The 25,857-nt window shown below is 42.6% G+C and overlaps 1 protein-coding gene across 1 annotated transcript in view; it reads left to right on the top strand.

Annotated features, from left to right (window-relative positions):
- LOC119850867 (collagen alpha-4(VI) chain-like) overlaps nt 1-20,173 on the top strand; it is a 91,987-nt gene extending 71,814 nt beyond the window's left edge. Inside the window, 8 exon segments of the mRNA XM_043507126.1 lie at nt 7,234-7,247; nt 11,120-11,210; nt 12,318-12,794; nt 12,797-12,928; nt 12,931-12,987; nt 14,509-14,602; nt 14,837-15,102; nt 17,498-20,173. Of these exon segments, the coding sequence (XP_043363061.1) occupies nt 7,234-7,247; nt 11,120-11,210; nt 12,318-12,794; nt 12,797-12,928; nt 12,931-12,987; nt 14,509-14,602; nt 14,837-15,102; nt 17,498-17,670 (1,304 nt within the window). The 3' untranslated portion in view covers nt 17,671-20,173.
- Nucleotides 20,174-25,857: the final 5,684 nt, after the last annotated feature.

The following is a 25,857-nucleotide window of genomic DNA, read 5'->3' as shown; positions in this document are numbered from 1 at the left end:
TGACCATTTATCTCGATATCCTTAACTATTCTCTCTTTCAAAATTTGTTTTAAGACCTTTGATTCACTTCTGGCCAAACTAACGGGCCTGCAGTTTCCCAGATCTTTTATTTCTTTCTTAAATATAGGTACTTGATATGTGCAATTCTCCTTTCCTAGGTTACAATCCCTGAGTCCACAGATTCATGAAAGCCACTCAGTATTGGGCTTGCAATTATATGTGCCAGTTCCTTTAATATTCTTGAATAAAGATTCTCCAGGCTCCCTGATTTCATCCCATTAAAATGTTTGAATCTGGCTTCTACCTTGGATGTGGTAGTTTCTACTTCCATATCCTTGTTCCCATTAGCCACCCTGCTACTCCCCAACCTCCTCAATACCCTTATTAAAAACTAAGGCAAAGTATTCATTTAGGTGTTAGCCCACACCTAGATTATCTTTAATTTCCATCTCAACCTCAATGCTTAGTAGTTCCACTTTTTCTTTCCTTGTTTTCTTCTTATGTGTACGGCTAAAGAAAATGGACCAAATTCTCCAATTGCACCAGTGCAACCCTTGAAAGGAGAATTAGGCCTTGTGTCTTTATCAGTGTTCTTTTATATTACATGGATATACAAAAAAATAAACAGGATAACCTGAGATTTGTTTCTAGTCTATAAATTCCCAGTACTGGCTTGAATATTGTGACTATGAAATCGCTCTGGCCCCAACTTGGAGAGGTGCAAAGTGAAACAACCAATTAGTACTCAGGTACCAGAGTAATACATGTAGTATAAGAACCTGAATAAAATAAATAATCTATTTGCAGTAATTAGAAAATAAGGTTAACCAGGGCTCCTCATCCTCTTTCCTCTCAACTAGACTGTATAGGGCCAAATCTTGCATTCTTTACTCAAGCAAAAGTCCCACTGGTGTCATACATACAGATTCAAAATAAAATTGATAAATAAAATATAGATTCAAAATAAGATTGTAGGGTTTATCCCACTGTTGCCTCAATTTATGCAAGGGGGAAAAAAACCCAGAAGCACAGATATCTACCTTCTGGCATAAGCAACTTGTGTATCCAAGCACCGTAAGTGAAGTTAACAGCATCAGATAACTGCAGTAACAAAAATCTCATAATGACCACCACGTTACATGTATTCACAGTACATTTTAAGAGGCAGTCCTTATTACCACCAGTGCTACGAGGAATTTTGCCATTAGGAAGTTAAGGATCAGATTCTGTTTTCCATTATTAAACACAGCTAATCTGCCTGTTGTGTAGCAATATATTACAATCAACGGGATGAGTAAAAGGTATATGTCTGACCACCACAGTGGAAGGTCACACTGGCAAGCTAAAGCAACATATTTCAGATCCATATATTTTAATCCTGCCGTAAAAAATGCTTTCCAAGGGCAAGACCATATGGAACTGTAATCCAAGCAAAATAAGACTATTGTGAAGCCTCAGATTTACTTTATTGTCTACATTTCAGTCTTGTTGTTTTTTCCCTGGGTTGCAAATTCAAGAAATGTCAGGAACCCTCCAGGCAAGAAAATGAAAGTTCAAACCAGAGGCGACTGATAACTGCTGATAGTGGGGGGCAGGGAGGGCACAATTTAAAGGTGTTGATGGTATGTAGCAGCGTTTAGGTCAAGTACTCAAGAGACAAAGGAGTTTTGATTTCTAGAGCTACATTTGATGTCATGTTTTACGATACTATGTAATAACACACGGAGACTGTTCTAAAAGAGAGCTACACATGAAAAAGCTCTCGATTGCACTGATGTATTTTATCAGTTGGAAGCAGTGGTTCTCAACCAGGGACACAAGTACCCCTGGTGTATGTAGAGGTCTTCCGTAGGGTAGACCATCTAGCTATTTGCCTAGTTTTCAACTCATCTAGATATTTGCCTAGTTTTACAACAGGCTCCGTAAAAAGCACTAGCAAAGTTAGTACAAACTGTAATTTCATACAGACATTGACGTGTTTATACTGCTCTATATACTAGATCAGTATTTCTCAATCTGGGAGTTGTGGGATGGGTTTGAGGGTGGAGTTGTAAGTGCAGGGCCAGCATTAGGGGGTGGCAAGCAGGGTCCCTGCGAAGCTAAGATATACATGCTGAAGTCAAAGCTCTAGCCCTGCCACCTAGGGCTGAAATCAGACTCCTGAAAGGGGTACAATAGTCTGGAAAGGTTGACAACCACTGATGTGAAGAACAGAGATATTTGTAAACCAATCCTTTGATATGCTCTTTTAAAGCTCTTGTGATAATATTAGCACCCAATAATTATGTCAGGAATCAGTTCTAATTTAACCATATAAAATTACTTTCCCTCCCATTTAAATCTGCATTCCCAAGCAACCGGACTCGAAGAAGACCCTGAACCGGTGCGCCCGGGGCCATTACCTCGGCGTCACACCATCCATGGGCCCAGCTGACCCAGGGCTGATCGCAGTGCACTGCCTTGGTGGAAATGCATCCAACGGGCTGGGGTCGTCTGAGCGGTGGTCCCCTCTCGACGCCCCCTGGAGGTGGGTGAGGGGGATCCATCGTCCTGGGCCGGCTGACCAAACCCACCGGGTTGAATCCTCCAGGCAGACTGCGTGGACCCCACCCGTTTACCTCTTAATGTTTTCACACCCTCTTGAACTCTCTCTTCAAAGTTCTTTTCAACTTTCCCTTATGGTATTTGTTGACTGTCGGTCTTGTGCCAGTATTTAGCCTTAGATGGAGTTTACCACCACCTTTGGGCTGCATTCCCAAGCAACCCGACTCGAAGAAGACCCAGTCCTGGCGCGCTGGGGGCCACTACCGGCCTCACACCGTCCACTGGCCCAGCTGACCCAGAGCCAGTTGTGGTGCACCGCCTTGGTGGAAATGCACCCAATGGGGGCTGGGGCCATCCGAGCAGTGGTCCCCTCTTGACACCCCCTGGAGGGGGGCGAGGGGGATCCGTCGTCCCAGGCTGGCTGTCCGAACCCACCAGCTTGAATCCTCCAGGCAGACTGCGCGGACCCCACCCATTTACCTCTTAACAGTTTCATGCCCTCTTGAACTCTGAACATTTAAATCTGCTCTCTCTTCTGAGGGTTTACAAGGAGACATTGGCTCTCTTGGGCACCACAGGTACCAGAAATCTCATACTAACCCTCCTGGGGCTATGATGTCTCTTCTGGCATCTGACTTTTCTGGTATCTGTAGTATCACAGAATGATGAATATGGGGCATCATTAGCAAACCTGTAAAAACAGATTTCATGGCAGGAGGATAGTGGTTTGAAAGAATTTTTAGAAAGTAAATAAAAATGGATTTCTCTGCTCAATCTCCTGTGCCCAGCCCAGTTAGCAGGGATGGTCAAGTCACGTTTCTCAGCTTGCCTGCCATTCTGTTTTCTCTTTACAGTTCACTTTTAACTAGAGATGGACCCCAAACTAGGACACAGAATCCAAACCACTCAGAAACATGAGGAAGATCAGATCTAGGTCCAGATTTCACCTTCACGGGTGAAGTTTATCTTTATGAATGACCAGTTCAGAATTCCGAATCCCAACACTCTTGTGAAGTGGCTTGGGTTTGGATCTGAAGTTTAGAAACTTGAATTTGGATGGAAGCTTCATAACTGGCCCACTTTTGCTATTAATATTACAAAGTTTAATAGTGTGACTTTCCAGTTCTTATTAAATATATTCTGACATTGAGGCCCCAATCGAGCAAACTCTTAAGCATATGCTTACCTATAAGCATCTGAGTTGTCCCATTGAAATCAGTGGAACTGCTCAAGTGCTTGAATTTAAGCATGTTTAAGCACTGTGCTAGATTAGGGCCTCTAGAAAAAATGAAATAAAATATCATATCATTGTCACAGTTTCAGAGGAACTGCTCTTGTATTCCCCACATATCCCCACAACCCTCAGCTCCCCTGGCCCATGCTGCCTCCTCCAAAGCTGACTGCAAAGAGACAACGGGATCTCACAGAACTGGGTGACTGGGGAACAAAGTTGCCCCATCACAAAAAAGATCTATTAGAACTGGAACAGCTACTAAGAAAGGCAAAAAAAATGATTGGGGCATGGAACAGTTTCTATATGAGGAGACATTAAAAAGACTGGGACTTTTCAGTTTGGAAAAGAGACGACTCAGAGAGATATCATAGAAATACATAAAATCGTGACTGGTGTGGAGAAAGTGAATATGGAAAGTGTTATTTACTCCTTTAGGTAAACACAAGAACCAGGGGTCACCCAATAAAATTATTACACTGCAGGTTTAAAAACACACACAAGGAAGTACTTTTTCACACAATACAATGGAACTTATTGTTGGGATGTTGTGAAGGCCAAAACTGTAACAGGCTTAAAAAAAGCACTAATGGAGGTTAGGTCCATCAATGGCCATTGGCCAAGATGCAAGATGATCAGGGATGCAACCCTATGTTCTGAGTGTCCCTAGCCTCTGTTTGTCAGATGCTCGGAGTGAACAACAGGGGATGGATCACTCGATGATTGCCTGTTCTGTTCATTCCCTCTGAAGCACCTGGCATTGGCCAGTGTTGGAAGACTGGATACTGGGCTAGATGGACCATTGGTTTGACCCAGTATGGCCACTCTTATGTCCAGATTTTTAGTGTCTAGCAAAGTTATGAATTTAAGCACTCAGGCTCATCTTTTGAAAGTGTTGTGCAGGTTTCTTTGAGGATGAGGACAGATAGGTCAGATATAGAGTGATTGCTTTCTGAAAAGTGTTCACCCATAGGTAATAGGTTGCTTTTATCTATCATTTTCCTGTGTGAGTTCATCTGAGAGCATAGTGAGGGTCTGGTTTCACCCACATATTTGTTACTGGGGCATTTAGTGCACTGGATGAGGCACACCACATATTGTGATAGGCATGCGTAGGATCCATGGATCTTGAAAGGTGCTTGCTCCTGATGATGAGCTTGTGATGTTGGGGGGGATGTTGTTTGAAGGTCAGGATTGGGAGGTTCAGGAAATATTGCTTTAAGGATGGGGTCCCCATTGAGTATGGGTGGCAGTTTGATATCCTGTATGAGTTCCAGTGTGGGGTGGTAGGTGACAGCTAGGGGCGTGCAGTCATAGGGGGTTTTATTTCTGTACTGAAGCAGGTTCTCTTGGGGGCATTTGGGCGGCAGGTTCCATGATGCAATCTACTTCTCTGGTGCAGTGTCCTTGCTTGGCAAAGGCAAATTTAAGTATTAAACTGTATATCCTGGACTTTCTCTTGGAGAGTATTCTGTGGTATCTGAATACCTGGTTGTAGATAACTGATTTCTTGGTGTGTTTGGAGTGGTTACTGGATCTATGAAGAGTAGGTGTGGTGATCTGGGGGTTTCTTCTTCATGGTTGTCTGTAGGGTTTCATTGTTGAAACTGATTGTGGTATCCAGGAAGTCGATGCTAGTGTGGGAGTGTTCCAGAGAGAGCTTAACGGATGGGTGGTGGTTGTTGAAGTTTTGGTGAAAATCTATTTGGGAGTTTAAGCCGTCTGTCCAGAGGATGAAAAATATCATTGATGTATTATTGATTTCATGGTGCTTTGGTCCAGCAATTCTTCAAAGGTGGCCATGAAGAGGTTGGCATATTGGGGAGCCATCCTCGTACCCATGGCTGTTCCCATGGTTTGAACAAAATGTTTGTTATTGAATGTAAAATTGTTATGAGTGAGGATGAAATGGATGAGTTTGATGATGTGTTTGGGGTGGATATCAGAGGGTTGTCCATTGTCTTGTAAATATTTGAGGTCATCATTGTGAGGGATGTTGGTGTATAAGGAAGTGACATCCAGAGTGGCGAGGCTGGTGTTCCGAGGGAAGCTTTTAATACTGTGGACTTTGTGGAGGAGGTCAGTTGTGTCCTGGATGAAGCTGGCCCTTTGTGTGATGAGTGATTTGAGGATGGGTTCTATGAGTCCCAATATTTCTTCAGTAAGGGTGCTGTGGCCAGATATGATGGGTCTGCCTGGGTTCCCTTGTTTGTGTATCTTGGAAGCATGTAGAAGGTTGCTTGGGTGGGTGGGTGAGATTGTGGAGTTTCTGTTGGAGTTGTATGGGGAAGGATTTGATGGAATCCTTAAATTCCTGAGTAAATTGTGGTGTGGGGTCTTCTGAGTTCTTTATAGTAGGTGGTATAGGAGAGTTGTCAGTTGACCTCTTTAACATAGTCATCGTGTTGAGGACTACAAAGGCACACTCTTTGTTTGCCAGTTTGATCACTATCCGGTGCTTAGATTTTGGGTACGATTTGGCTGTTCTTTTGGCAGGTGGAGAGATTATGGTTGATGTGATGTTTGTTAAGGATTTTGCAGTCAATTTTTTTTCCTGAAGTAATCAAGAGTGTGGTTTTCTGCACTCTGTGCTATCCAGTCAGATGATTCTTTTTTCTTAAATTGTCAGTGGGGACATGGTAATTGTGATTGGTGTTGTCATTGTTGTGAAAGAATTCTTTGAGGCGGAGACAGTGTAAGAATTCTTCTAGTTCTCCACATTAGTTAAACACCACAGAACCTGAGACCACGCTATGTTATTTGTTTGCAGTAGCACCTAACAGTCCCAGCCCAAATCTGAAACCCATTGTGCCTAGTGCTGTGCAAGCACAGAGTGAGACGTCAGTACCTACCCTAAAGATCTTAAAATCTAAACAGACAAGGCAGACAAAATGTCGGAGAAAGGATGCGCTATTATCTCCATTTTGCAGACAGGAACTTAGCACAGAGAGAGTTGCTAAACTTGCCTAAAGTCATATAGAATGACTGTGGCAGAGCCAGAACTGAAAGCTGATCTTGAATCTTAGTACAACACTTTACCTACTAGATCTTCCTACTTGGATGCAGAATTTATATAAAGTTTTATTTCAGATGTACTTTATCAGAGTGGGGGTTGATTTTTGTTATTTTTTGCTAACTTTTCCTTACATTCTGAGTGTTTTGTCTCCTCCACATGTTAATTGTCCTAATTATGAACAGCAGCTGCAGGAGCTCATGGACAACTGGCACAATACCCATAAAGAAAAGGAGTACTTGTGGCACCTTAGAGACTAACAAATTTATTAGATCATAAGCTTTCGTGAGCTACAGCTCACTTCATCGGATGCATTTGGTGGAAAAAACAGAGGGGAGATTGATATACACACACAGAGAACATGAAACAATGGGTTTATCATACACACTGTAAGGAGAGTGATCACTTAAGATAAGCCATCACCAGCAGCAGGGGGGGGAAGGAGGAAAACCTTTCATGGTGACAAGCAAGGTAGGCTAATTCCAGCAGTTAACAAGAATATCAGAGGAACAGTGGGGGGTGGGGTGGGGGGGAGAAATAACATGGGGAAATAGTTTTACTTTATGTAATGACTCATCCATTCCCAGTCTCTATTCAAGCCTGAGTTAATTGTATCCAGTTTGCAAATTAATTCCAATTCAGCAGTCTCTCGTTGGAGTCTGTTTTTGAAGCTTTTTTGTTGAAGGATAGCCACTCTTAGGTCTGTAATCGAGTGACTGGAGAGATTGAAGTGTTCTCCAACTGGTTTTTGAATGTTATAATTCTTGACGTCTGATTTGTGTCCATTCATTCTTTTATGTAGAGACTGTCCAGTTTGGCCAATGTACATGGCAGAGGGGCATTGATGGCACATGATGGCATATATCACATTGGTAGATGCGCATGTGAACGAGCCTCTGATAGTGTGGCTGATGTGATTAGGCCCTATGATGGTATCCCCTGAATAGATATGTGGACAGAGTTGGCAACGGGTTTTGTTGCAAGGATAGGTTCCTGGTTAGTGGTTCTGGTGTGTGGTTGCTGGTGAGTATTTGCGTCAGATTGGGGGGCTGTCTGTAAGCAAGGACTGGCCTGTCTCCCAAGATCTGTGAGAGTGATGGGTCGTTCTTCAGGATAGGTTGTAGATCCTTGATGATGCGTTGGAGAGGTTTTAGTTGGGGGCTGAAGGTGATGGCTAGTGGCGTTCTGTTATTTTCTTTGTTGGGCCTGTCCTGCAGTAGGTCACTTCTGGGTACTCTTCTGGCTCTGTCAATCTGTTTCTTCACTTCAGCAGGTGGGTATTGTAGTTGTAGGAATGCATGATAGAGATCTTGTAGGTTTTTGTCTCTGTCTGAGGGGTTGGAGCAAATGCGGTTATATCGCAGAGCTTGGCTGTAGACAATGGATTGAGTGGTATGATCTGGATGAAAGCTAGAGGCATGTAGGTAGGAATAGCGGTCAGTAGGTTTCCGATATAGGGTGGTGTTTATGTGACCATCGCTTATTAGCACCGTAGTGTCCAGGAAGTGGATCTCTTGTGTGGACTGGTCCAGGCTGAGGTTGATGGTCGGATGGAAATTGCCACAAGGGGCCACAACAATGGTTCCTGTAACCCACCCAGCAATATTGTTAATCTATCCAACTATACTCTTAGCCCAGCAGAAGAATCTGTCCTATTTCGGGGCCTCTCCTTTTGCCCCTCCACCCCCACGAACATGATACAGTTCTGTGGTGACCTAGAATCCTATTTTCGATGTCTCAGACTCAAGGAATATTTCCAACACACCTCTAACCAACATATTAACCCACAGAGACCTTCCTACCAACACTACAAAAAGAAGGATTCTGGGTGGACTCCTCCTGAAGGTCGAAACAGCAGACTGGATTTCTACATAGAGTGCTTCCGCCGACGTGCACGAGCTGAAATTGTGGAAAGGCAGCATCGCTTACCCCATAACCTCAGCCATGCAGAACACAGTGCCATCCACAGCCTCAGAAACAACTCTGACATCATAATCAAAAAGGCTGACAAAGGAGGTACTGTCGTCATCATGAATAGGTCGGAGTATGAACAAGAGGCTACTAGGCAGCTCTCCAACACCACTTTCTACAAGCCAATACCCTCTGATCCCACTGAGAGTTACCAAAAGAAACTACAGCATTTGCTCAAGAAACTCCCTGAAAAAGCACAAGAACAAATCCGCACAGACACACCCCTGTAACCCCAACCTGGGGTATTCTATCTGCTACCCAAGATCCATAAACCTGGAAATCCTGGATGCCCCATCATCTCAGGCATTGGCACCCTGACAGCAAGATTGTCTGGCTATGTAGACTCCCTCCTCAGGCCCTTCGTTACCAGCACTCCCAGCTATCTTCGAGACACCACTGACTTCCTGAGGAAACTACAGTCCATTGGTGATCTTCCTAAAAACACCATCCTAGCCACTATGGATGTAGAAGCCCTCTACACCAACATTCCACACAAAGATGGACTACAAGCCGTCAGGAACAGTATCCCCGATACTGTCACGGCTAACCTGGTGGCTGAACTTTGTGACTTTGTCCTCATCCATAACTATTTCACATTTGGGGACAATGTATACCTTCAAATCAGCGGCACTGAGATGGGTACCTGCATGGCCCCACAGTATGCCAACATTTTTCTGGCTAACTTAGAACGCTTCCTCAGCTCTCGTCCCCTAATGCCCCTACTCTACTTGCGCTACATTGATGCCATCTTCATCATCTGGACCCATGGAAGAGAAGCCCTTGAGGAATTCCACCATGATTTCAACAATTTCCATCCGACCATCAACCTCAGCCTGGACCAGTCCACACAAGAGATCCACTTCCTGGACACTACGGTGCTAATAAGCGATGGTCACATAAACACCACCCTATATCGGAAACCTACTGACCGCTATTCCTACCTACATGCCTCTAGCTTTCATCCAGATCATACCACTCGATCCATTGTCTACAGCCAAGCTCTGCGATATAACTGCATTTGCTCCAACCCCTCAGACAGAGACAAACACCTACAAGATCTCTATCATGCATTCCTACAACTACAATACCCACCTGCTGAAGTGAAGAAACAGATTGACAGAGCCAGAAGAGTACCCAGAAGTCACCTACTACAGGACAGGCCCAACAAAGAAAATAACAGAACGTCACTAGCCATCACCTTCAGCCCCCAACTAAAACCTCTCCAACGCATCATCAAGGATCTACAACCTATCCTGAAGGACGACCCATCACTCTCACAGATCTTGGGAGACAGGCCAGTCCTTGCTTACAGACAGCTCCCCAATCTGAAGCAAATACTCACCAGCAACCACACACCACACAACAGAACCACTAACCCAGGAACCTATCCTTGCAACAAAGCCCGTTGCCAACTCTGTCCACATATCTATTCAGGGGATACCATCATAGGGCCTAATCACATCAGCCACACTATCAGAGGCTCGTTCACCTGCGCATCTACCAATGTGATATATGCCATCATGTGCCATCAATGCCCCTCTGCCATGTACATTGGCCAAACTGAACAGTCTCTACATAAAAGAATGAATGGACACAAATCAGACGTCAAGAATTATAACATTCAAAAACCAGTTGGAGAACACTTCAATCTCTCCGGTCACTCGATTACAGACCTAAGAGTGGCTATCCTTCAACAAAAAAGCTTCAAAAACAGACTCCAACGAGAGACTGCTGAATTGGAATTAATTTGCAAACTGGATACAATTAACTTAGGCTTGAATAGAGACTGGGAATGGATGAGTCATTACACAAAGTAAAACTATTTCCCCATGTTATTTCTCCACCCCACCCCACCTCCCACTGTTCCTCAGATATTCTTGTTAACTGCTGGAATTAGCCTGCCTTGCTTGTCACCATGAAAAGTTTTCCTCCTTTCCCCCCCCTGCTGCTGGTGATAGCTTATCTTAAGTGATCACTCTCCTTACAGTGTGTATGATAAACCCATTGTTTCATGTTCTCTGTGTGTGTATATCAATCTCCCCTCTGTTTTTTCCACCAAATGCATCCGATGAAGTGAGCTGTAGCTCACGAAAGCTTATGCTCTAATAAATTTGTTAGTCTCTAAGGTGCCACAAGTACTCCTTTTTTTTTTGCGAATACAGACTAACACGGCTGCTACTCTAATACCCATAAAGTTATGCAATTTCTAGCTTGGCCCTGTTCAGTGTTATAACCATTAACTTGTTGAGTTATTGATGGAGTTTGTTTCGGCAGAGAAATACCCTGAGTTCAGAAAAGTGGTCTATTCTTTGAGTGCAGTTTTTCTTGTTTAAGTTACTTACATGTTTGCTTTAAAACAGATGGATGACACTAGAAGATTTCAACTGCTTATCTGGGAAAGGCAGCAGGATCAGCGCTTGGAAAGCATCACATATTGCACACTCTGCTATGGTAAGCAGAAAGAAAAGGAGTACTTGTGGCACCTTAGAGACTAACAAATTTATTAGAGCATAAGCTTTCGTGAGCTACAGCTCACTTCAATGCATCCGATGAAGTGAGCTGTAGCTCACGAAAGCTTATGCTCTAATAAATTTGTTAGTCTCTAAGGTGCCACAAGTACTCCTTTTCTTTTTGCGAATACAGACTAACACGGCTGCTACTCTGAAACCTGCTATGGTAAGGCTGCTCATTTCACGTAACAAAAATCAGTGTTAGTTGTGCCTGTTGTTGTATCCATGCGCTGACCTTCACAGCTACAGGTCCTCCGGATATTAGCGCAATAATTTTCTAGCCAAGATAGATAGTAAGAATTAGAGATAAGAATAAGAATGCTGTTTAGTTGTCCACTGCGTGGTGAAAGAAAAGATAAAATTTGGCATTTTCCTTCTAGTGGAAGTTACTCAAAATAGAATTATGCTTCTGGGAAAGGAGGCTCATTTACTATAACTTACACATTTCCAGGAAGGAGAAGGAAAAGAGAACTGACAGACAGATATATTTAGGAATGACAGCCAACAGTCAGATAAAAAATAGATTTCAGAGTAGCAGCCGTGTTAGTCTGTATTCGCAAAAAGAAAAGGAGTACTTGTGGCACCTTAGAGACTAACAAATTTATTAGAGCATAAGCTTTCGTGAGCTACAGCTCACTTCATCGGATGCATTCCTCCGATGAAGTGAGCTGTAGCTCACGAAAGCTTATGCTCTAATAAATTTGTTAGTCTCTAAGGTGCCACAAGTACTCCTTTTCTTTTTATAAAAAATAGAGTTTGTTCCAGTATCGTTTATTTTGTTTAGGTTTCAAGGAAAGAAAAAGCAGATGAGCTCTTCAACACATGTTGGCCATTTTCTGTTACTACTGCTGTGTTATGTCCCAAGAGATCTCAGAACATAATGTAGAGGGAGTCAGTCAGTGTAGTTTATCAGACCAACTTAGAAGAGCTTTCAAAATAATTTTTAGGACAAACGTTTTAAATGAAAAAAAAAAGCCTCACTGCAATTTTAAAGTGATTGCTTTTGTTACACTGTAAAATAGCTTACAGTTCAATGCTTTCTGCCTAGATAAATGCAAACCAGATACAAACTGTGAAGTGACAGTTCCCCCACCAGTCATGGTGAACATGGACATCACTTATGTCATGGACAGCTCTGGCAGCATTGACAGCGATGAGTTTGAGAGAGCCAAAGACTTTGTGAGTACCATGCTCAATCACTTTGTTATCACCTCACAGCCAAGGGGATCGGATGAAGGGGCAAGGGTGGCACTGGTGCAGCAGGCTCCTCGAAGCTTTATCTCCAACAGAAACACAAGCCCAGTGAACAAAGAGTTTGATCTGATCACGTACAGTGGTAAAAATTTGATGAAGAGACATATCCAAGAATCTGTTCACCAGCTGGAAGGGCCATCTGCCATTGGTCATGCTCTGCAATGGACAATTGACAATATATTTTTCAAAGCCCCCAAGCCGAGACAACACAGGGTCATATTTACAATACTTGGAAGTAAGACGAGTTCCTGGGACAGACAGAAACTGAGAGAGGCTCACTGCAAGCCAAGTGCCAAGGATTCATCATGTTCACCCTAGCACTTGGAAACTATATTACCAGCAGCGAGCTGACAGAGCTTTCGAGCTTCCCAGCAGAACAGCATCTAGTGCAACTGGGCAGGGCTCTGAACTTGAAATGGCATATGCTCAGAAGTTTAGTCGTGTCTTCCTGAACCTCCTAAAACGTAAGTAGCACACAATCCAACTTACTTCTGTTATTGAAGCAATGAGAAATGCTTCACCATCAGTCATGCACATTCACTGTCAGTCATGAGAAACGCAAGAATTTCTAGTAATAGAAGTCTTTGAGCTTTTATAGTGTCGTGCTTAGTATTGTCAGATTTCACCGGTGTGGTGCTCTGCTCTGTTCAATGCTGATAACAGCTGGTTGCACGTGTGTTCCCTCAGTGTGCTGTCCTGGCTCTGTGCAGATAGCTGACACAGCAGACCCTGAGAGAACCCCAAATGACCACAGACACTCATAAGGTGTGAAGGCACCCAACCAGGTTTATTGTCAAACGAAGCACAGTAATAGTTCCGTATAGACTCTACAGGACATACTACGAATATATGCCCCCTGACAATGGACCGGCTCAGTCAGTGGCAGGACTCTCCACTGCCCCTTAGGCCAGACGAAGCTATCCACTCAGGGATGCATTCTTATACACAGGTACAAACAAGTTACACATCACTCCTGATGCATCGAGGTAAAACCCCTCTGCCTGTCTTCTGGTACATGTTGGTTTGAAGAAACGACTCTATCCATCATATTATCCTTTTGACCCTGCCTTTAGGATGGGACAGCCTGTTCCTCATTATCTCTGTGGAATGTGTTTGTACCAGAATGTTCTGCACATGTTCATCCTATTAGTACTTGATACCTTTTAGATATGTGTATACGTGCAATTAGAAGCCTTCTTCTTGCCAACTTCTGGAGCAGGGCCTGCCTCTGGCTCACAGCTCAACTTTGCTTTATGTTAGCAAAGTCTTGACCATTACTTTAGTTCAGGTCTCTGATACAAGGGTTCATGTTTCAGGGCCTCATCTTACTACGCTTAGTATACAAAAGAAGGTAAACTCCATTCTGATACTATGGTGATGAGCACCATAGAAATACCTATAATACAAAACATTACATTCTAATGATGTCTTGGGCCAAATTCTGAAGAGGATCAGGTTTGCAGTCAAGGAAGAACTAAGTTCTATTCCTGGTTTTACCACAGCCTTCCTCTGTGACCATTGGCAAATCACTTACTCTCTATCTCATTTTTTCCCCACCTCCATAAAGTGCGGATAATACTTCCCTATTTTCACAGATTTGAGGAACAATTCGTTAATGTTCATAAGCATTTTGAGATAAGCAATATAGAAGCATCAACTCTAATTTTAAAGCTGTCATTGATTTCAAGCCACATCAGGAATACATTTAATAGAAGCTCCAACTTCTATAAAAAGATATTCAGTATATTAGAGAATCAGATGCATCTACACAAGGTGAATCTGGAGTTTCCTGAGCCTCTGTTATGGGACAGGCTATATGGGTGATATCCAGTGCTATTTTCTGTGGACTTATTTCCCCTTTGTCCTGTCTCTTGGTTCCAGTGTCTCTAGTTGTGCTATGCTTATTTATTGAAAGATGCTTACTTGAATTCACAAGAATAATTTCATGCATTTTTTAGACTTTGCTACCTGTGCTCTTCCTACAGGAGGAATGAACAGTTATCCTTCTCCAGAACTGCAAGAAGAGTGTGAAACCTTAAATCGAGGAGATGCACAACAGCAAGTAACTGTTCTGGAAAGGTAGGGTAACTCCTTCTGAATTGTTTCAGGGGTGTGGGGAGTACAATTGCATATGTACAGCCTGTTCTTCAAATAAGGGACCTGTCTCCTTGAAGGCAATGGCAAAATTCCCATTAGCTTTCTTGGAAACAGGATCAGGCCCAAAGTTTTCCATTAGCAATAACTTGAGTGAATGAGCCTTTTGCATCTTCTTCACATACAAACTATTGCTAAAGTGAGGTATTTCCCCTGCAGGATACCTTTCCCTGAATTTGGTGGAGTTGACGGTGGTGGGAATTTGGAGGAGCTAATGGAAAGCTGAATGATAGAAGAAATTACAGAAGCCACTCAGGAGGAACCTGTAGATGTCAGACAAGAAGAAAAATATGATTTTGAGGAGAAGTATTTCTCAGAGGGCAATGCCAAAGAGACCAAGCTAGAGGAATATGGAGAAGTCCCAGATAAGAATGAAGAAAACTTAGAGGAGACAGTAGAAACTGGAGCTGCATATGCTAACTATGGTATGGTTTCTAGGTCCTGATGCAAAGCCCTTGGAAGTCAGTGGAAAGACTGCTGTTGCTTGCAATGGGCTTTGTCTCAGACTCATAGTATTTAGTCAGTTCCCTGGCTTCTTAAGCTTTTTGTTGGCCATACAAATGAAATACAGCCTAATTTGCTGTGTGCAATTTCCATGCGTGTAACAGAGGGCAGAACTGGTGCTGTCATTTAGTCTTTAACTTGGATCTAGAATGTTTTATCAGAGAAATACAGCAGCAGTTCTAGTTAAACAAAACAAACATTCAGCTAATTCGTGTCAGTCCAAATTAAACTGAATCCTCAAAACCTGCTAGGATATTGACACTTTCAGCAAATTGCTCTATTATTAGTGAGCTAACAGGGTCGCTTCTTCTGAACGCTAACCTTTCCTGGGACGACAGGCCTTAGCATGGGGACAGTACATCCATGACTCCACCTACCACCCATTCTTGCACAAGGGACTGCGTCATCCATCAGGTACGTCCCCATCCAAACAGAGGCTCATCATACCCTGCCAGTGATAACTGTTTACTTTCCACCTAGCTGTGTGTATTTCATTGCAGATTTTCTTTACATGATACAACAGGCTGAAAGTTAAAGATCTGGTTACTAGATATATTGTCACAAAAATTCCATAAGAGTTACCCACATTTAATTTAGTGGCTCCCCCTCACCTTTTTGAAAATCTACAACTCAATAGAATTCCTGTTGACAAACGGCAGATGCATGGGTGTGGGGAGCGTTTGTATGTTGATTGACTGCTGCAATGCAAATACAATATAATTTACAAGCTGCAGCTTATGGTTCTCAAGTTTCATAGATTCATAGATTCATAGATACTAAGGTCAGAAGGGACCACTCTGATCATCTAGTCCGACCTCCTGCACAGCACAGGCCACAGAATGTCACCCACCACTCCTATGAAAAACCTCACCCATGTCTGAGCTATTGAAGTCCTCAAATCATGGTTCAAAACTTCAAGGAGCAGAGAAGCCTCCCTCCAGTCAACCATGCCCCATGCTACAGAGGAAGGCAAAAAAACCTCCAGGGCCTCTCCAATCTGCCCTGGAGGAAAACTCCCTCCTGACCCCAAACATGGCAATCAGCCAAACCCTGAGCACATGGGCAAGATTCACCAGCCAGATACCCAGGAAAGAATTTTCTATAGTAAATCAGATCCCATCCATCTAATATCCCATCTCAGGGGATTTGGCCTATTTACCCTGAATATTTAAAGATAAATTACTTACCAAAATCCCATTATCCCATCATACCATCTCCTCCATAAACTTATCGAGTAGAATCTTAAAACCAGATAGATCTTTTGCCCCCACTGCTTCCCTTGGAAGGTTATTCCAAAACTTCACTCCTCTGATGGTTAAAAACCTTGAAGGTTTTTAACCATCAGTTAATTCATTGATAGTGATATAAACTTCTCAAAAGACTTGTATAATCTAGCAGTTCCCAAACTTCATTGGTTCACTTACCACCTACTTAAAAAAAATGTTCCATCAATTCACTGCATACACTTACCACCGCTTGGGATTCCCAGCTGTAAGGAGCTGTAACTGGCACTGATTTGCAATTCAGCATATCCATGCTGATGAGGAAGAAGGGTAGGATGGAGAGTACAAGATAAAGTTATTGTCCCACACTATTTTACATCCTCCTGTTTGCTTTCCTGTTACCTGGCTTTCCTTCTGTGCCAGATTCTGATTTCATACACTTGTGAAAATTTGGAGTCACTCCTTTAACTTCAGCCAAGTGAGTCTGAATTTACACTGGTGTAAATGTGGTCAAAAGTTGGTCTGCTGTATATCAAATTGCTGCAGGTTATACTACTTATACTTATTTTCTGAACAGCGTATACCCAATATAACTTATTACCACTGAACTCGGATCAGAGACTTTCATGGATTTCTCCTGTTAAGCATGGCCTTTAGTGTCGTTTGCTGGAGGAATATGTGGTTGGTAACACCTCTTGATGAACACATCTACAATAGGATAAAATAAGAACATTTTTTACATGGTTAGAACAGTTCATGCTAACATGATTTGCTTGATCACTATAGACCAGGTATAACTGTTTTATAAACCAGCCTAGACACTAAAACCATATGGCCCTTTACTTCTGTTTTCCCCTATGTAGCTCCGCTCATTTCAAAACCTCACTAGCTGAAGTGAGAATAGAATTGTGTTCCCTCCAACCAACCATGTTCTAGACAGACAACGTGTTCTCTAGTAAGACCCGAGAAAGCTTACTAATTCTGTTGTCTGCCAACTTGAATAGAATATTCTTTGCCTCTGAAGTACCAGCTCTGATGATTTTGGTTCTCTCCCTCACAAACTTTAACCATAACCTTTATTTGCCTTTTTTAGATGCTTGTGCAGTGGATCATGATGGAGGAGAGTGTCAAGATTACAGTCTGAAATGGCATTATGACAAAAAGCAGAAAGTCTGCATTCCATTCTGGTATGGTGGTTGTGGAGGCAACAAATACAGATTTGAAAGTCAAGAGGAATGTGAAGCTTTGTGCATAGCATCTTCTTAGAGTGGAGATAGTCAAACCACTTCACTTCTTCAACTATGCTGTAAGGACAATGGGGAAAAAGAGATTAAAAGAAAAAGCTCTAAGTTAACAATACTGCTTCTAAATTTTAGGTAAAACAAATACATTCTTATTAAAATCCATGTTGCAAGAGGGCATTTTTAGTTGTTTCTTAGCTGCTAACTGAATAATGAAAATGGAGTTACAAAAATTGGTCAGTTGGCCTGATTTAGGAAGAACCGGTCTAGGAAATATTATTTTCTTAGCCAACAGTGCATTATTTAAAAGGGTAAGGTAAAAATTAATACTAACTCTTGATATTGCTCCATACCACCAAAACATGCACTTTTTAAGCATACTGAAGAAAATAAATCAATACCTCAGACATTTTTATAAAATAATATTGGCGCTGAGATATTAATGTCAAAGTGTTTTGGTTCATTGGTCTGTATTAATCCTAGTTAAAAAATGGGCCAAAACAATATTTTAGCTCTCAAAAGATGTAGAGCTATGATAGGTCACTCTGGTCTGTATCTAATGTAGCCTCATTCTCAGCCTTCTTTTAAAGAACCCAATATGAATAAATTCTTTCTGCCTAAAATATTAAGGTGTACGCCACTGTGTTTTTTAAAATTGATTTTGACAGCCTTGTAGATTGGCTTCTCAGCATATAAATCAACATAGCTCAAATTCCTTTCACTGAGGGATCAGTACACAGACGAAATGCCAATGATTGTGTAGGACAAATACAGAAGAGTTAAGTCATTAGTGTTTGGTACTGCTGGGAAAACCATGTATTTTTCTTTAAAGTGCAAAGAATTTCAGGTAAGGTTTGTTTTTGTTTTTTTAAGTGCATTATGCTACTACTTTTAGAGCCTGTTCATGATGCTACCTGGCACTGAGTTTTATTGCCGAGGGAACAATGTGGCTTTACAGCCATAGGGCTAGATACACAAAGGGATTTATGCGCCTAACTGCCATTTTAGCCTCCTAAATCCAAAATTTAGGACCTCAAAACCCTAACTCAGCTAGACCCCTTCAAGGACAGGTGACAAAGTCCTTAGGCACCTTAAATTTTGCCATTCAGCATGTGCATACTGCCATAGTCCAGACACCGAGCTCATACCTAAGGCCCAGCAGAATGCTCAGACTAGATATTCCCCCATCTAGCTAACCTGTGGGGCCTAATCAGGTAGCTGTTCTCAGAGGACACCTAACAGTTCAGGCCATGCACAAAATATCAAAGGAAGATATGGTTTCTTTATGACCTTTAATGCAGTGGGTAGAGCACTTCCCCAGACTGTGGGAGCCCCATGTTCAAATAATCCCTTTGCCTGATTTGGAGCAGGGATTGGAATCTCTATCTCCCACCTGGCAGGCGTGTGCCCTAACCGCTGGGCTATGGAAAATTCTGGGGTGGGGCTCTTTCAATCCCACCTGCTCAAGCTGTGCCACGTTGTATAAATAATTAAATAAATGGTCATTGGCACAGGCATTTGAGTCTCTGACATCCCAGGCGAGCACCCTAGCCATTGGGCTACAGAGTCACTCGCACTCTTTTTCTGTCCCAATGGATATTTAATTACTTACACAAAGTGGAACAGCTTCAACAGGAGAGACAGACGTGAACCAGAATACCCTATATCCTAGTGGTTATGGCACTCTCCGTAGAGGTGGGTTCCAATCCTTGCTCCATAGCAGGCAGACGGTGATCTGCACCTTGATTTCCCATATACTCAGTGAGTGCTCTAATCACTGGACTAAAGGTTAAGGGGTGGGTAGAGGCAGTGGCAATATCACCACCATTTTTTTTTTCAAGAAAGGGCTTAGGCGCCTAACTCTAGGAGAGCAATCAGGACTTTGAGGGGCTGGGCATAGGCCACACTCCTCTCCTCAGCATTTCCTCTTGGCTAGCTTAGGTGGCTCCCGACTCAGTGTGCATCCTATTCTTCGGTGTCTAACTCTCCCCTTGCAGTGTAATGGGAGCCTAGGCACTCAGCTTGAGGCTGTGACTTTCATTAGGCGGCAAGGCATCTGAAAGAAAGTGAAGCGACACTGAGCCTAAGTCCCCTTTGTGGCTCTAGCCCATAGCATCCTATTTGAAACAGTATACAGCTTGCCCCACATCGGTGGTGGTCACATAGCACTTACTATGCAATCTAGTCTCCCTCCTGGAGGACGTGATATCACAGTGATATCACCCCCAAATGGTATCCATTTGGCTGCAGCTGGGGAGTTTGTGTGGTGGGACTGCATTGTGTGTGTGTGGGGTGGAGGGGGCTGATTCTCTGTGTTGATTAGAGAAATAGTTCATTGATTTCTTATTTAAAAAAACCTGATGCAAACATGTTCTAAAGCCTATCCTGCTGAAAGACTCTGGCCAATCTTAAAGCCTCCAGGCCTCCTGATTTCCTATGGTGAAAGTCAGTAATGCCACTGAAACTGGTCAAGTTTGCAGCAGGATATTCATAGAGTTCAAGTTGAGAAGGGAACAGTAGATCATCTAGTCTGATTGTCTGTAAAAAAGAAAAGGAGTACTTGTGGAACCTTAGTCCACAAGTACTCCTTTTCTTTTTTGCGAATACAGACTAACTCGGCTGCTACTCTGAAATCTGATTGTCTGTATATCACAGGACATTTACTTTCACCCAGACTACCCTGTATTGAGTCCAGTAATTGTGTATAACTAAAAGCCTGTCTTGTTTGGTTAAAGCACATCTTCCAGTAAGGCAACCAGAAGTCCATGGTAGCAAACCCCAAGCAAGGATTGGGGTCTAAAGAGCCTGATTTCCCCCCCCCACCATGGTGTAAATCAGACGTATGTTCACTGATATCAAAGGAGTTACGCGATGTAGGCTTGGAAGGATTAGATTTTAAAATTAGTAAATGTCAATTACAACATATACACAAACAGATGAAAAAAAACATTTCCACTGGTAATAATCAAAGTTTACAGATAAGCAAGAAAAATGCTGCTTGAGAACTAGAGTTTGATTAAAGATATTTACTTTGTATATTTTGATATGTGCTGTTGACCATGTTTTAACAGGTGTGCAGCTTTGACTTTTTGAATCTCAATGCCATTAAATAATTGCCTGACCCGATCCCATTTATTATGAAAATTTAAATCAAAAATTGAAAAAAATGCTTAGACAGATATCCATCATAATTATAGAACAATACAGATTGAATTCTGCCAAGACTACCCTTGTAAAAGTGGGATCAGCATCAAATCCTCAGGGAAAGATTTTACTATTAAACATTAGTTACTATTGAAAGTTAATAGTACAAATGGGAGCCTGAAACCACTAAAAATGTTCAGTTCAGAATTGGAATTTAGTTTGTAGAATAAAAATAAATGTGCATGTGTTACCAAACTGTCCAAGCACAAAGAAGCCACACAGAATCCTTTTGTTTCCTTTGACTGTGAGAACTAAAGTACACATTTTAACAATCCTTTAAAAAAAATTAATGTAGTACTTGTGATATGTACCAAACTGGCAGATTGGGAAATTAAGTGCACTATCCATTACAGGTAATGTCAGTGCAAACAGTCATCCATGGTACCGCACTGTTATGCTAAGAATCAGTTGCTGGAGAGTGATCCTGTGAGGTAAAAAGGCAGGTAAATCACCCCTGGGCCTTTCTGAGACTGTCAGTTTGGTGGTGGTGGTGGTAGGGGTTACATAGGCATAATCAGCCTATAACTAATATCTCACGTACATAGATTTATAATTTTTTTTTTAGCATAAATTGATCAACCAGTGCTGACAGGACCAAACAGTGTCAGAAACATGATCTAGTTTAGGAGCTAAATTAGACACTAGCATAAAAGAATGCAACTCAGTTGATTTAAATGGGGTTCATGGTTTGGTTTCAGTAGAGTTTAATGCCAGAGATTGCTTTCATGTCCACTGACCTCAAAATAGTTTTGCTTGCTTATGCCGGTAAATAAATTGGCCATGCAAGTCTCTCTGGTCAACAGTGCTCAGAAGTATCCGGTTTGCTGGCTGTTTCCCCTCATCTTAGAATCAGCAATAACAGTTCCAGTATAAAAACACTGCCACTTGAAATTTAGGTGATGAGGAAAGGAGACAAATCAGACAGTTTCCTCCAAGTTATATATTTACATGCAATGTCTACAGATATATTTAAACTGGAAACCTGTGGTGGAAGTTCTCTTAGAAGATTCTGGCAATGTTATGTGCAGTTCTTCAGTTAATACCAGGGTGCCAGCATTCTCTTTGAATTGGCTATTATCCTTTTGTGCTTAGGCTTGACTAAATTTGGTTAACATCAGAGTTTGGCTCTGTGTATCAGTTTTACTTAAGTGCAACTGCACTGAAACTGATCGGCTCAGACAACACAGCAACTGGTATGGCATAAGAACTTGAATATAAAATAAGCAGTGGAATTGTATTGAGATAACGGATAGCAGAAAATGTCTTGAAGTGTAATAACCAGGAGAATATACTGAAACCTTCCTAAAAATAAAAAATTTTAAAAAGAAAATCTTATCTTGCTCTCCTCTATTGCCACTGAACAGCAGTCTACTATATTTACTGTGTGCTTGATCCTGGAAGTTTTCTCCACTGATTTCTCCAGATTTGGCCCTGACATGGATTATAACAGACTTCACAAAATGTTGTGCAAAATACATGCTTACAGTTTACCATGTTATTACCACTGAGCTATAGAGACACTTTGTGCTAGTTTCCAAATTCTTTGGAAACAATTCAATGTATACTGACTGATGGGATAGAGGTGCTCATATGCAATGTATGGATAGAACACCACACAATATGTGACTGTTGTGAGGTACATACAAGCCCGAAGAGGCAAAGTTTTCAAAAGTGCCTAAGGCAGCTGGGCATCAAACTTTAAGACACATGAAAGATCTCACCCTAGTTGCATAGCTAGGCATAAGACTGAATCCAAGTGACATCAGCACCCATGAAGTACAGGTGTCCCACGGCAAACCCTAGAGTGTATCATTCAGTTAGAAAACAGCATAATAACCTACTCTGACTCTGTAAAAAGTACCTCAAGAAGTTCCATGCTGTGTGGCTGTTGTCCTGTAATCACAAGACCATATCCTAAGTCCTTAGTTTAAATGCCCATTGACTTCAACGGAACACTTAAAGAAATGTTCTGTAGAATAGATATGCAACCAATACGATTCTATATAAGCTATTCTTAGACCTATAGCGAAAATAACCTTTCCATACATTTTTTATGATCTCATTCTTAATCAAAAGACTAAGCCTTCAGAGAGAACATGGTTTGTTCTGGAAATTCAAATCTTTTGTCTGTAAGAGGCTCCTAAAAGAGAGACTTCCTCACCATCCAGCTATAGGCCAGCATTCTCTTGGAGCAGTGGCAGGGGTACTGAGGGCACTCTAGTCCAGTGTTTCCCAACCCGTGTGCCACAGCACACGGGTGTATTGTCAGGCCTGAACAGGTGTGCTGTGGAATTTTTTGGAAAAACTCCATGTGAGCACAAAAACCCTTCCTTTGTATTTTAATTAGTATTTTAATTAGAGCTGGATCACAGTCTGTACTTTTGCTTTCCTGGACGAGGCCCCTTTCAGGTATTATACATGTGTCACATTCCATTCCCTAAAGTGAGGTTCAAAGAGCAAATCTGAGTCCTGCAGAATGGGGACAGGGGAAGAGGAAGCCGCATTCTGATTGGTCATCTGTCTCACTGCTCCGCCTCCTCCAGGGCAGAGCAACCAATCAAAGCTCAATCTCCTTCTTCCCCTTCCCTTCTGTGAGCAACAAGTTGGCTCCTCTGTGCTCCAGCTCACCCACAGCCACTGGCCAGAACAGGGGGAAGAGCACCTGGAGGTCATTCCTCCCCCAGCCTGGAAGGGAGCAGGGACCCTGCTGCAGTACGCCCAGAGTTGGGGAAAACCCCGGGAGAAGCAGAGGTGAGGCAGGGGGTTGGGGGGACAGAATTGGTGTGACACTGGACTGGTGGATGGTGAGGACAGAACTGATTTGGAGACTAGAGGCACAGAATTGATTTGGAGGTTGGGGGCAGAATTCATTGCTGTGCAGGGGATGGGCAGATGTGAGGGTGGGAACTCCTGCAGCAGGGGGTCAGAATTCTCATATCCAGTACATCTGGGAGCATGGACAGCACTAACCCTCGCTCTCTGGGCAGAGGCACTTCACCAATCAGACAGACTGAAAAACCCCCAATATCTTTGTAAATAACCACATATTTTGGGATCTAAGCTCCTGATCTGTTGGGTCCAACTCATTTGTTGATCTTTTGAGGTTGGCAAGACTGTTTGGGACAATTATATTGCATTTAAAAAAAGAGAGAGAGAAAGTTACACACATTTGGGAAAACTATTTTGGGAATGAGAAGAAATGATTTATTATTAATATTCTCAGGTGCATCACTTTCTCCACTGAGCATGCTCTTGTCCAGAATTCTTATATTTAGCTTTAATGTTAGTTTCCACTGTTGAAAATGTTAATTCTGGCACAAAAGACAGATCGCAATCTAATGTTAGCCTCCACGGTTGTTGTGATTTTAGCCCTACTAGTCTTATTCTGGATTGGCTCATGAATATTCATGACCACATTTGGAGACAATATTGTGGCGTGCCTTGAAATAAATAAAACTGTCAAGGTGTACTGTGGCAGAGAAAAGGTTGGGAACCACTGCTCTAGCCCCTGGAATGTGCCCGCACCTTATTCTTAAAGGGACAGGTCCATTTCTATTGTATGACTTATATACAATAACAAACCACTCTTCAAAATTATTACTAAATAGAAACAATATGAAGCTACTTCTAAAACTTCTATTCTAGGGACCTCACACTATCCTATGGAATTTAATTGAGAAGTATCTGCTATAGAAAGATTAGTATTCTCTATTAAGTGTGTGTGTGGGGCTAAGTCACAATATTGATGCAAAAATGATAAATTGTGGTAATTTTAGATAAGTAAAAGCAAAGGTGATTTTTATAAATTTTATAAGAATTACTATCATACATGTGGAACTTGGAGAATAATAGCACCCATGCTAATTTTTTGGTTACTTCTTTTATTAGATGAAATATTCAAGCCTATAAAAAACTTCTAGGAGATTTCTGCTCTCTCCCAATAAGTGACTTGAATAATGCTTCAAAGAGACTTCTATCTCCTCCTTGTCCATAAATCTGTACCAAATTACATCCATCTTTAATTGCAGACTCTGGAATAGACTTTTATAACTTCTATTTTGTTATATTCTATATAGGTTATTTTATGTGATATATGACAAAGTTCCTGCTCTACCTTGGTGGGTCTTGCGCTTATTGGCAGATTTGCTCACCCTGGAGCTTCACGGCAGCCCTCAGCTTGGCCATTTTTCTGAATTCACAGTCCAGGTCAACTCCTCCTGTGACTGACCAGGAGTTGGGAGGATCTGGGGGGAATCCAGGCCCGCCCTCTACTCCGGGATCCAGCCCAGGGCCCTGTGGACTGCAGCTGTCTAGAGTGCCTCCTGGAACAGCTGTGCAACAGCTACAACTCCCTGGGCTACTTCCCCATGGCCTCCTCCCAACACCTTCTTTATCCTCATCACAGGACCTTCCTCCTGGTGTCTGATAATGCTTGATAAACCTCAGTCCTCCAACAGTCCGCATTCAAGTTCTCGCTCTCGCCTCCTCTCACACTCACACTCACACACACACCACAACCTGAAGTGAACTCCTTTTTAAAACCCAGTGCCCTGATTAGCCTGCCTTAATTGATTCTAGCAGCTTCTTGATTGGCTGCAGGTGTTCTAATCAGCCTGTCTTAATTGTCTCCAGAAAGTTCCTGATTGTTCTGGAACCTTTCCTGTTCCCTTACCCAGGGAAAAGGAACCTGGTTAATCGGGGACCAATAGCTCTTCCTCTGATTGCTCTCCTGTAACTATCTGGCCTGGAGGGAGAAGGAAGGAGAGGGCTGCTGCTGCTGCTGCTAGGCCCTGGGCTCTCCCTGCTGCTGTTTCTACTCCAGCTGCTCCCCTGGCTAGGCCAGATACCACCCCTCTTCTCTGCTACCTGGTTGCTGGCCGGCTGCTGGACCCCCCCACCCGCGGGTGCTGCTACTACTCCAATTGCAGCCCCTTGGGGGCTAGGGGCTGCTGGCCCACTCCCCAGAAGGGAGGAGTGAGGGACCCCAGCTGTTGCTGCTGTGGACACC

The sequence above is a fragment of the Dermochelys coriacea genome, chromosome 2 (genome assembly GCF_009764565.3).
Source record: "Dermochelys coriacea isolate rDerCor1 chromosome 2, rDerCor1.pri.v4, whole genome shotgun sequence".
NCBI classification, from domain to species: domain Eukaryota; kingdom Metazoa; phylum Chordata; order Testudines; family Dermochelyidae; genus Dermochelys; species Dermochelys coriacea.
The sequence above is the reverse complement of the archived record's forward strand: the minus strand, read 5'-3'. Positions and strand labels throughout refer to the sequence as shown.